At 38.1% G+C, this 12074-nt stretch overlaps 2 protein-coding genes across 18 annotated transcripts in view; one reads left to right on the top strand and one right to left on the bottom strand.

Annotated features, from left to right (window-relative positions):
* Positions 1-12074, bottom strand: part of MCF2L2 (MCF.2 cell line derived transforming sequence-like 2) — a 269424-nt gene that overhangs the window by 105486 nt on the left and 151864 nt on the right. For all 5 annotated transcript variants that reach the window (XM_070466335.1, XM_020879915.2, XM_070466334.1 and 2 more), the window contains one exon: positions 7853-7938. In XM_070466335.1, the coding sequence (XP_070322436.1) occupies positions 7853-7938 (86 nt within the window). The remainder of the gene's footprint in view (positions 1-7852; positions 7939-12074) is intronic.
* B3GNT5 (UDP-GlcNAc:betaGal beta-1,3-N-acetylglucosaminyltransferase 5) overlaps positions 1-12074 on the top strand; it is a 77430-nt gene that overhangs the window by 12993 nt on the left and 52363 nt on the right. For 5 of the 13 annotated variants that reach the window (XM_020879926.2, XM_020879928.2, XM_020879927.2 and 2 more), the window contains exon 2: positions 735-3395. The exons of the other annotated variants lie outside the window; for them this stretch is intronic. In XM_020879926.2, coding sequence (XP_020735585.1) covers positions 1035-2180 — 1146 coding nt within the window. In that variant the 5' untranslated portion in view covers positions 735-1034 and the 3' untranslated portion in view covers positions 2181-3395. Of the gene's footprint in view, positions 1-734; positions 3396-12074 lie in introns of those variants that run through there. 13 annotated transcript variants of the gene reach the window in all.

The raw sequence follows: 12074 nt of genomic DNA, 5'->3' as shown, positions 1-12074 counted from the left end.
AGTTATCCCCCTCGTGTGGAGTTACCTTGGGGGACGGGAAATACAGCTGGGTGTGAGAGGCCCCACCACCCAGGCTAGGCGGGCACTGCCTGATGCTCTAAGTGTGTGCAGCTGGCTTTGAACATGTTAAATTCGAGGTGCCTGTGGAGTTTCTAAATGGAAAAAGAACAGAAACAAGACGACTATACAGAAAAGCCACTTTGGTTAGAGAGTTGGGACTATGCTTTTGAGAAGCATATCTCAACTTCTTGATTATGAAACTTGGTTTGAAAAAAATAATATTACTCCTTTTTCTGCCTTGTCTGGGGCAAGCTTTAATGTATTTTTACTATTATGAACTTTCGTTTCATTGAGTATTGTTCCTTGAATTATATAGCTGCTTTCATTGTGACTATATTCCAAGTCAATATATTCATGGACATACCCATTTAAGAAACTTGAACTTTAGGTATGTAAGATGACAGACATTTTGGAGGTGTTCTTCCTAGGCTTGAGAAGAGAAAAGGGTCTTTGTATTCTGAATGAGAAGGTAGAGGGTAGTTCTTTCCCTTTCCTTGGATTCCCCTGAAAAAATAAACAGCTGTATGCATCTACTCAACACCAGCTGCCCCATCACATTTTGCCCAGATCAGTCGGGTTACATATTGTTTTAAGGAATTAAGAGTAGTTTGTTTCTTTCTGGTAACTCAGTAACCCATTCACTTGTAATTTTTTTCTCTTCCTGACTCTAATAGGTTGCACTTAACTTTCACAAAAAGGACTACACAGAATAGCTGCATAAGGCCAATCCTTGAACTTAATGAAGGATGTCAGAGTGGGAGCATTCTGATGTGCCGGCGTCATTCTGCGGTGTGTTCCGTTCTTTTGCGGTCTCCGAAAAAAATGGTATTAAAAGAAAATATTTTATGAAATAAGGAGCTCCTTTTACATTTTTAATGACCAACATGGACATCTGTTCTACAGAATACACAGTCCTATGGTTTTGAAGAAGCAAGCACTCATTTAAAACTGACCCTAAATAAAAACAGACCTGGATGGATGTCAGAATGTTTGTTAGTGGCAGGAGAGTAAAAAAATGGCAGTTTATTCAGTTATTTGCCACTTGTTTTGTACTAAGCCTGATGTTCTTCTGGATACCAATTGATAATCACATCGTGAGCCATATGAAGTCCTACTCTTACAGATACCTCATAAATAGCTACAATTTTGTGAATGACAGCCTATCTCTTAAGCGCAGCGAGGAGGGGGTTCCTCGTTACCAGTACTTGATTAACCATGAGGATAAGTGTCAAGCGCAAGATGTCCTGCTCTTACTGTTTGTAAAGACTGCTCCTGAAAATTACAATCGCCGTTCTGCTATTAGGAATACATGGGGCAATGAGAAGTATGTTTGCTCTCAACTTAATGCCAACATCAAAACTCTGTTTGTCTTAGGAACACCTTCTGACCCACTGACAAGAGAAAGACTTCAGAGAAGACTGGTTTGGGAAGATCAGATGTACAATGATATAATTCAGCAAGACTTTGCTGATTCTTTCTATAATCTTACTCTTAAATTTCTTCTCCAGTTTAGTTGGGCAAATCGCTTTTGTCCACATGCCAAATTCCTCATGACTGCTGATGATGACATATTTATTCATATGCCAAATCTTATTGAATACCTTCAAAGTTTAGAACAAATTGGTGTTCAAGACTTTTGGATTGGTCGTGTTCACCGTGGTGCCCCTCCCATTAGAGACAAACGCAGCAAATACTATGTTTCTTATGAAATGTACCAGTGGCCGGCTTACCCTGACTATACCGCTGGAGCCGCCTACGTGATCTCTGGTGATGTGGCTGCCAAAGTCTATGAGGCATCACAGACACTTAACTCTAGCCTTTACATAGACGATGTGTTCATGGGCCTCTGTGCCAATAAAATAGGGATAGTACCACAATACCATGTGTTTTTTTCCGGGGAAGGTAAAACTCCTTATCATCCTTGCATCTATGAAAAAATGATGACATCTCATGGGCATGTAGAAGACCTTCAGGACCTCTGGAGGGATGCCACAGACCCAAAAGTAAAAACAATTTCAAAAGGTTTCTTTGGTCAGATGTACTGCAGAATAATTAAGATAGTCCTCCTTTGCAAACTGACCTATGTGGATACATATCCCTGTAGGGCTGCCTTTGCCTAATAGTACTTGAATGTTGTATGTTATCACTGTCACTGAGCCAAACCTGGATAAAAAAAACTTTTAAATGTTTATCTATACCGTAAGTGAAATGAATATGAAGAACAAAGGAATATTTTGAAAGCGCAGTCTATCAGAATGTTTCTTTGATTCTAGAAGCCCTTCAATATAACTTACCTACTTCATTGCCTAAATTCATTTCAAGGAATTTAGATTTAGACAAGGTTCATATGAAAACAAAACTAAAGGGAATTTCAAGTTCTCAGTACCATGAGTATATCAGAGGAGTAGAAAACTTAAGGTGCCTAGGTGTTAGGATAACTGCTTTTGGAAAATACCAAGTAAATGTATAGCACAACATTTCAAAGAAATGGATATGTTGTTGGACCAGGTACTTATTAAAGAGCACTTGATGGAGTTGGTAGGGGCAAGGGAGGACTGGCATGGAAGAAAGTACATGAACCTGGTCAAAGAAAGTTTCCTCTTCTTCAGAGGAGACTTAGGAGAAGATACGCAATTTCTTTATAATCCACCAAATCATTTACTGTCACATTCATGTAGCTGTTTTACCCGGACAGTATTGGAGTCCTTTTAAATATATTTATATATTTTTTCAAAGTTTAATGTGAAATTTGAGAAGTCATTAGCTCTGCCCTAACTAGTACTTTATTATGTTTTTTTTATTATTATTAGACAATGACACAAAACATGGACAGCGTCTTACTCAGAGGGTCCTTTGCTAGAGATAAATCATTGTAAATTCAAATAAGTTGATTTTATCAATAATTTAGTGAAATTTCAACTTGTTTTAAAATATTCGGTATCAGTCTGTTTTTAAGGCAGCTATTTGAATGTAGTTTACATAAAGGAATATAATAATGGAGAAGAATTCAAAAAGATAGAACATTATGAGACTCTTTTCTCCATAATTTATAAAAGTTTTAATGTCTAAATTGTATTAATTACTAAAATCAGCCCACCCGTCTCCAACAGGGTCTCATAAACCAGTTGGTTTTGAGTTTAGCTTTTAAAACTGAGAGTATTAAACATCAAAAGTGTAGTAGCTAAAAAAATCTATTCTTTCATCAAAATGACTATCAGAGGTGATATTCAGCTTCTAAATATTTCAGAATGAAAGTGATAGGAAAGTTACCTGAATGAAGTTTAAAACATTTGTAAAGCTGTATGTTCCTTGTAATAAAAGAGATGTGGCTGAGATCCAATAGTGGGAGTTAGATTTATTTTACATGGCAGGATGAAAATGTGGCTATGATACAACCTCCCCTCACTACAGAAAGAACTATTTGAGGTCTGTTGTTAGGGGGATTATATGAAAGGCAAAATAGTGACTTCAGCAAAAGCAGTGAAACTGATTATAAACCCTTTGTCTGCGGAGGTGCGTGTTAGGGAAAACTAAGATGTATCACTTGAAATGATGACATCTGAAACACAAAAAAAAACTAAAAAAGAATTCTCAGTATACATAACTGGATGATGATGATATATATACAAATATATATATAATTTGTTGCAGGTAGCTTTTCATTGTTTACAGAAACTTTTTGTTAATTTTTTCTAATTTGAAAATCGAAGCTTGTTTACATTGATTGTTCAGATAATTTAGCATTTTTGACTCATGTCAAAACTACGGTGTCAAACATTCTAGTTTGTAGTTACTTTCAGAGTAGGTTCAGGGTTTTTAGATCATTACAATTTAAATTTTCTGACCAATTTTAAAAACTGTAGAGAACAAAAGCGCATTTTGACAAAGCAGGTTTGTAATTAATTTTTATTAGTCAATCCTTTAATACCATTTGCCCTTTGGTCATATATATGCCCTGTGTATCTATACTTGTAACTGTTTAAATTTGCTATTGGTTGAGAACATCAGTGTCTCTGCCCATCAAAATGATCTTGTTTACATCAGTACTTTTGTGAAAGTTATTTATTTGTGAAAGAGCTTCCTTCAATTGTGTTCATCTTTTATTTTTCCTTAACATAGAATGAAACATTTAAATTTAGAGGAGATATGAAGGCACTTCCTTTTTTTAATAAGGAAATTGCTAGATACTTCCTTCATCAGACTTAAAGTACTGAGAAGAATAATTGTAAATAAAGGATTCCAACCTTTTAAAAAGGAAGGAAAAAAACTTTTTGGTGCTCCAGTGCAAGGCTATCTTTTAAAAGTCATCAATAAAGGGAAAATAAACTTTCAGCCTGGATGGTCAATTGATGGTTATATACAGTATTATTGCTAAAAACTTTTTACCTCCTGGTTTACTTGCATCTATTTTCCTTATTATTAATTTTATACCAAAATGTTATTTATATTATTTGAATTTTGCTCTTATATGGCAAAATAATTAGAGGGTTTTTAAAAATAAATCTGTGATTTCCAATAAACAACTTGAAAATTGTCAACAGATGTGTATTTTCACAAAGGCTTTTAAACTCCTGGGTGAACACTATTTGTTTATGTCATCAACTGCTTCTGTTTAATGTCAGAGAGGCCTGTAATATGTGATCTTAATCCTATTTCCTGTTCAGACTTGCTGCTGTGCCCAGGATAGAGGATTGCTGTATTCCCTGCATTGTGGAGCCATCTAAAGTACTTCTTTTGTTTGTTGAAAGGTTTCTTCTGGAATGACTAAGTGGGGGAAGTCTTCTCTCCTAATAGACTGTTCAGGAAAAGATGAAATAAGAACTATAGCCATAGTGCCTTAAGACACCATTTTCCTTTTATTTAGTATCATTAACTAGCCAAATGTTGATTCGAATTTAGCCCTAGCCTCTTTACATTAGGAATGTTCTTAGGCCTGCTCTGCACTGTTTGGTATTTCAGTAGATTTGTGCATAGTATGTGCTCATCTGCTTTTCACCTGATTCTTTCTTGATTCTTTAGCATACTAGATGGTGTGATTCAATATATATTTTTAAAACTCGGAAGCATCTGAATTATTTGGTTGCAGTAGAACTTTTTACTTGTGAGGCATGGCTGGGGTGTTTGTAGTTGGGACTAAAATGATAATTATTTGGAAGAGTTGAGTTGACCTGTATTGGGGACTTTAATTGAATACCACAGCTACAATGAGAATCAGAACAAAGAACTACTGATATACAGGGTTATTCGTTCTTCTGTAATAATGAGAGTAATGTTAGATGTCTCCTTAACAATGTTTTCCCTGCAGTGACTGCATTCTGCAATGGGACTAGCCTCAGCTTTCATTATGATGTTACTTTGCTCCAGAACTCAAAGGCTCCTTACTGCCTCCAGCATCAGATCCAATCTCTTCTACCTGGTTTTCAAGGTTTTATCTGATCTTCTTTCCCTCCACTCTTTGTAGCCACCATTACCCATCACAAATTTCGTTCATGACCAACATTACCTTGCATAAACTGGTTTCCCTTTTCAGGAACACTTTCTCCTGAAGCTGTTGAAATCTTATATCTACAACCCCAATTCTGCTCTTCCATTAAGCATCTCCTCCCCTCCCTCTAAAATATTACTGAATCACATATATTATTGTGCTACCTAGGAATCATTTCATGTGTTTTTTCCCTAGCTAAAATATAAGTTCTGAAGGTAGGGACTATGCCCAGTATTATCACATAATGCTTAAAATCATTACTTTTGCCAAATATAATAAAGTAATGTTATTCTGGCAAGGGGTCCAAATGTGAGAAGAGATTAATTATTCAGAACCCTTAATGGACACTGTTATAACATTTTACCTGTACTACTTAAAAGTTTATAATTTATTCAACAAAATCTGAATGTTTACTATATGCCAAGCATATTATACCTATCCAACTGTAGCCCAACAAATTTGTATTAGTTATACATAAAAACTCAAAAGTATAAAATCAAAAGTAAAAAAGAAAATATAGCTTAAATTGTTACAGCAAAGGTATGATCTTATAGTATTTATTCAAAGCTTCTGGGAGAACAAAATGAGTAATCTCACAGTTTCTCCTATCTCCTGCTCAGTCCACTAGCTAATTTGGCCTTTTCTCAAAGTTCTTTTGTAAGAATCTTAGATAGTTTTGTTTCATTAAATGCTGTAACATTTCCTATTTGTATTTCTCATTAGAAGTATGATTTAATCTTTGCTTTGTGGCACAGTCAGTAAAGAATCTCCCTGAAATGCCAGAAACCCGGGTTCAATCCCTGGGTTGGAAAGATCCCCTGGAGAAGGAAATGGGAACCCACTCCAATATTCTTGCCTGGAGAATCCCATGGACAGGGGAGCCTGGGGGGCTACAGTCCATGGGGTGGTGGCAAAGAGTTGGACATGACTTAGTGACTAAACCACTACTATAATATAATAATTCACCAATTAACTTAAAGCATTCACTATGAGACAAACTACAATTATAAAATAAGTATGGTTGTAGTAATAGAGAAGTCCCGAATGATATACTGTCAATTAAGGAAAACAATAGAATGCATTGCCAAGTGTTTCATCTCAGACACAACCCAACCTAATACACTTTCATATATGCTGAATTGCGCCTTTTACTATAACTCAAAGGGTTATTTCAACCAGTAAGAGCCCACATGTTTCCCTGAATACACTTTAAGGGGAAAGAATAGCAAGTAGTCTAATTAAACTAATATTAGCTTTAATCAAGAGGCAAGTTCCAAAAGATGTTTGTTCATTTCATTACAAGCATGTTTATGGAGGACTGCTAAGAGCTAAACGTGATAGACTCTGGGGGATAAAAGTAGCTCATAAAGGAATTTGTAAGTCAAATGGTGTGGGTAAAAAAAACATGACAAATGCTAGATTAGAGGTAATGGTGAGAATTCTCAGTATAAAGATTTTTTAAAAAGTGAGTTTCCTCTCATGCTTTTGGTCTTCAGTTCAGTTGCTCGGTCGTGTCCAACTCTTTGCGACCCCATGGACTGCAGCAAGCCAGGCTTTCCTGTCCATCACCAACTCCTGGAGCTTACTCAAACTCATGTCCACAGAGTTGGTGATGCCATCCAACCATCTCATCCTTTTGGTCTTAACTGCCATAATATTTAGGCTTTCTGATCAAGAGAGCATTCATATGCATGCAGACACCTTTCTGTAGGCCAAAAATAGCATCTGTGCTGCTGTCTAGTCATTGAATTGTGTCGACTCTTTTGTGTCAATACAATCAATACCCCTAGACTGTATTGTGCCAGGCTTCTCTGTCATGACATTTTCCAGGAAAGAATACTGGAGTGGATAGCCATTTCCTTCTCTGGGGGATCTTCCTGACCCAGGAATAAAACCTGCATCTCCTGCACTGCAAGGCAGATTCTTTGCCACTGAGCCACCAGGGAAGCCCCCCAAATAGCATTACATTTGTATAAATTGTGTCTCTGGGGAACCTGTATCCTTTAAATGCTTTAATATCAATAATTCATATTAGCAATAGCTTTTCATTTACAATTTTCTTATTAATCCAGTATTTTTAAAAAGCCTCTGAAGATGCCATTTTTCAGCTCCTGCTTGTTGCTTTTATGAAGTTCATGAATTTTGTTCACGGGTAAATAACGAAGGTTAGTTAGTATACGGAATAAATTTTTCTAGGAAAGATTAGTTATGAGATTTAAAAGCGAGTATATCCCACCTTCCTCCCCCCGCCACACTCACCCCTCTAAAGGGTTAAAATTACTTCTACAAAGGGATGTGCAATCTTACCTGCTGGGAGAAAGATTTTTGGAACTGTCAGGCTGCTCTGGCTCAGGGTTCTCCGCATCATGACTGCTTTCAAGTATTTCTGCATTCTAAAGTGAAAGAAATTTTGGTATGATCATCTATTTGTTTTGGGAGGAGGGCTCTTACCTTTATTTTTCTATTCCCAAATGTCTTCTCTTTCTTTGGTTAGAAATCAAGGTCTGGAGAAGTTGTGACCTGCTCAAGCTTAGAAAGAGAGCTAAAGGCAGAGAGAAGAGAAGCCTGGGGCCACTTTTCACAGACTGGGAATCACAAGCCCGTTCCGTCACACTGCCTTCTTGGGCAGTGCAGAGTGGTCACCAAGGCAGCTGGTAAAGCCAGCTGATAGTTGGAAGCTCTGCTCCACTATGAGCCACCTCTAAGACCTGGGGCAAATTCACTGAATCTCTTGATTTCCCCCCTAGAACATGGACCCCATGCAACTGCCCGCCTTGGCCAGGCACAATAATAACCACTTGCGTGAGCAGTCTCACAACAGAAGGTCCTGATAAGGAACAAAGTGCTGCTTCCGAGAGAATCCGAGGGGCCAAAAGGAAGGAGGAGGTGCCAATCCATAATATGTCCTGCCAACCTCCCAGAAACCCTTATGCTGGGGTACATCTTGGCTGAGAAATGTTTGTGCCACCAGGAACGACCTTGAGTCAGACCAAATATGGGCTAAGCAAGATGACTGGCCAGAGACAACCTAGAAAGGTAACCCCATTACCATAAAACCTGAAAGCCATGTGGCAGGTTACCCTGCCATATCTGCCAAACCTGGATTTGCTTCCCCTGCTACTCTCCACTCAAGCGCCTTCCCAAAAAACTCCCTTGCTCTGTCAGTACATGTGTCTCCTCAGACAATTCATTTCCAAGTGTTAGAGCCCACTCTTGGGCCCTGTAAGGGCGGTGGAGGGTGGTCCCCCTTCTGGTAATAGCACTATCTGCCACATAGGGTTGCAGATCTTTTTCAGAATAACACTGGACATTTAATTCTCAAGAAGAGACAAGACCCCTACTCAATTTATTTTCAAGAAAATATTTTAACAAGGACATGAATTTGTGTATCATACTGATAGCGACAGGAGTATTATAATAAAGGTATTAACCAAATAATGAGCAAGTAAATAATTAGCCAGCATTTGAGTTCTTCCTGCCTGCTAGGTTCTGTTTAAATGAGTTATTTTACACTGTCACAAAAGAGAGTAAAGGTTTAGAAGGGGCCCTCTTGCAAAAGTATCATTAAGGGAAATTTAATGAATAAACATAAGGATTCCTTGTAATTTGAGCTAAAAGTTGAAGGATGAGCTTTGCCCAGTCTCAGATGAACTTGCAGAACAGGTCAGAGTGACAGGCTGCTCAGAAAGATGTAGACAATGCAAAAGAATCCTCTACCTGAATTAGCAGAGCGCAGTCAACTTAAGGTTGTTTTATTATCCACAATGCAGACTACAGAAACAGCAATTTAAAAATGTTCAGTGTATGAAAGAAAACCAAGGATTTTCTATCCTTTTATAAATATCTTCCCAAACCTGGTATCCTATCCAGAAAGCAGGCTAACAAATAAAGGAGTTAAGATACTAGCTTTGCTAATTTAGCTCTAAAATATAAGAACAATCTTCCATTTAGTTTTTTTTTTCTTTTAATATAGGATATCATTTCAATGAGAATCTAAATTTTTAGTTCCCTCTATTACATATATTTGACCAGAGACTAGGATTTATTTTTCATTTCAATCATATACAGAAGTAAATACCAGTCCTTGGATTCAAACCAATCTAGGTATTTTCACCACACTATCAAAAGTCTTTCTTTGAGCTAATTACTATGGGAGTTAATGTTACACTGCATCCCTTTCTAGTTCTTCCTCTGTGATGTTACCACGATAAAAACACCACTAGACTTTGAGCTCCAGCCTTATTCACCTTTGAATCCACAACGTGCAATACCTTCAGAAAGAGTAGCTATCATTATTAACAAAACTCCCTCTCACTGTAAAACTTGATTATGCTTGTGAAATGAACTCTTTCTAACTCTAGTGATCTATTGTTAGTATGGTGGGTTATAGAGTCACTTATTTCATGACAACCTATTATAGTGATGGAAAAATAACAGTGACTCAAGGTGCAGGTGAGAAATTTGTCATCTTTTATACAGAATGATAATGCCCCTCTAATTTACAGACTGTCATGTATGAGAGGACTTCACAGGCTTGCTGAAATGGCTGGGTATGGACTTCGTTGTATCAAGCTATGTTCTTATGGCCACATGTCAGACAGTTGGTGTCAGGGTGGAAGGAGAGTCCTCTGTCAATCAAGGTTGATGGAATACACCACCCGTGTTTTTGAGGATATATGGGAAGGACCCACAGCAGATCTGGGGACTCTTTTAATGAGAGCCTGCAGCTAACTGCACTGTATACCAGTGTTTTGCTAAGGTTTAGATGGATTAGTTTTGGTGCAGTGGCTTTCAAAATCTGACCACAGTCCACAGGAAAAATGTTTACATATTAACACACACATATATTGTGATTTATAGTTGAGAATTCGATATTTGGTTTTCATCCTATTTCTGGCACAGAGCTCCTAAAATTTCCTTTGTTAAGTGTCTTGATATTTATAACAAGTCCCTTTCAACCACACTTGGGTTTATGTTAATGAGGTACTTTTAGGAAGCACCTATCCGGTTTCTCAGAAGCACAGGTGACAACTTGAGTTTGCCATTGGCCTCTGAAGGGGCTTGGGAGCAGTCTTAATAAGGCTGAGTCCTCATTGTTTGGAATCTGATGCTATCTCCAGGTAGACTGTTTGGAACTGAGTTAATTATTTGGTGGCATTGGAAAAAACAGACAACAGATGTACATGTAACTGAAAAATGTTTGTGTGATTTCGTGATTGGATACATTCTATTTTAAATTCTATCCCATTGCACTCTATATATTTATTTATAAATGCTAGTAAACCCACCTGAGTTCACTGTTACACTGTGACCTATACTTTGAAAATCTCTTAAAGAGTGAAAACTGAGTGAAAAACATACAAACCGAGGTATGAGAGGTAAATCTGGGTGGGAATCCCTGGCTTACTTTTTTTTTAAGTGGCCTTGGGTAGCACCGTACTTCTCTGTGAGTAAAATAGGTGTAATAGCATCTACGTCAGAAGGTTTTTGTGATTGTTGTTCAGTCACTCAGTTGGGTCCAACTCTGTGACCCCATGGACGGCAGCAGGCCAGGCTTCCCTGTCCTTCACTACCTCCTGGAGTTTGCCCAGACTCATGTCCATTGAGTCGATGATACCATCCAACCATCTCATCCTCTGTCATCCCCTTCTCCTCCTGCCTTCAATCTTTCCCAGCATCAGGGTCTTTTCCAATGATTTAGTTCTTTATAGCCAAAGTATTGGAGCTTCAGCTTTAGCATCAGTCTTTCCAATGAATATTCAGGGTTGATATCCTTTAGGATTGACTGATTTGATCTCCTTGCTGTCCAAGGGATTCTCAAGAGTTTTCTCCAGCACAATTCAAAAGCATCAGTTCTTTAGTGCTCAGCTTTCTTCATGGTCCAACTCTCACATCCATACATGACTACTGAAAAAAACATAGTTTTGACTATATGGACCTTTGTTGGCAAACATTAAAATACTTAGCACAAAGGAAAAGCTTAATAAATGGCATTTATGGTTGGTTCTTTAATATCTCCTGGGTGGAGATTACAATAGGCAATTATGTAATGCACTCAGCATGCTGATCTTCAGTAATTGCTGGGCAGTTGCTACCTGCTCATGTATAATAGAGCCCCCACATTTGTTACTAGCTGGGAGATGTTTGCCATGTCACTTAATCTTCCTGGGTATCCATTTTCTTCTGTGTAAAATAAGGGAACTGTGGTGTTGGAGAAGACTCTCGAGAGTCCCTTGGACTGCAAGGAGATCCAACCAGTCCGTCTTAAAGGAGATCAGTCCTGGGTGTTCATTGGAAGGACTGATGCTGAAGCTGAAGCTCCAATACTTTGGCCACCTCATGCGAAGAGTTGACTCATTGGAAAAGACCCTGATGCTGGGAGGGATTGGGGGCAGAAGGAGAAGGGGACGACAGAGGATGAGATGGCTGGATGGCATCCCGACTCGATGGACGTGAGTTTGAGTAAACTCGGAGTTGGTGATAGACAGGGAGGTCTGGCGTGCTGCGATTTATGGGGTCACAAAGAGTC

Source organism: Odocoileus virginianus, chromosome 4 (assembly GCF_023699985.2).
Source record: "Odocoileus virginianus isolate 20LAN1187 ecotype Illinois chromosome 4, Ovbor_1.2, whole genome shotgun sequence".
Classification (NCBI taxonomy): Eukaryota; Metazoa; Chordata; class Mammalia; order Artiodactyla; family Cervidae; genus Odocoileus; species Odocoileus virginianus.
This window is presented reverse-complemented; position numbering and strand designations above follow the sequence as displayed.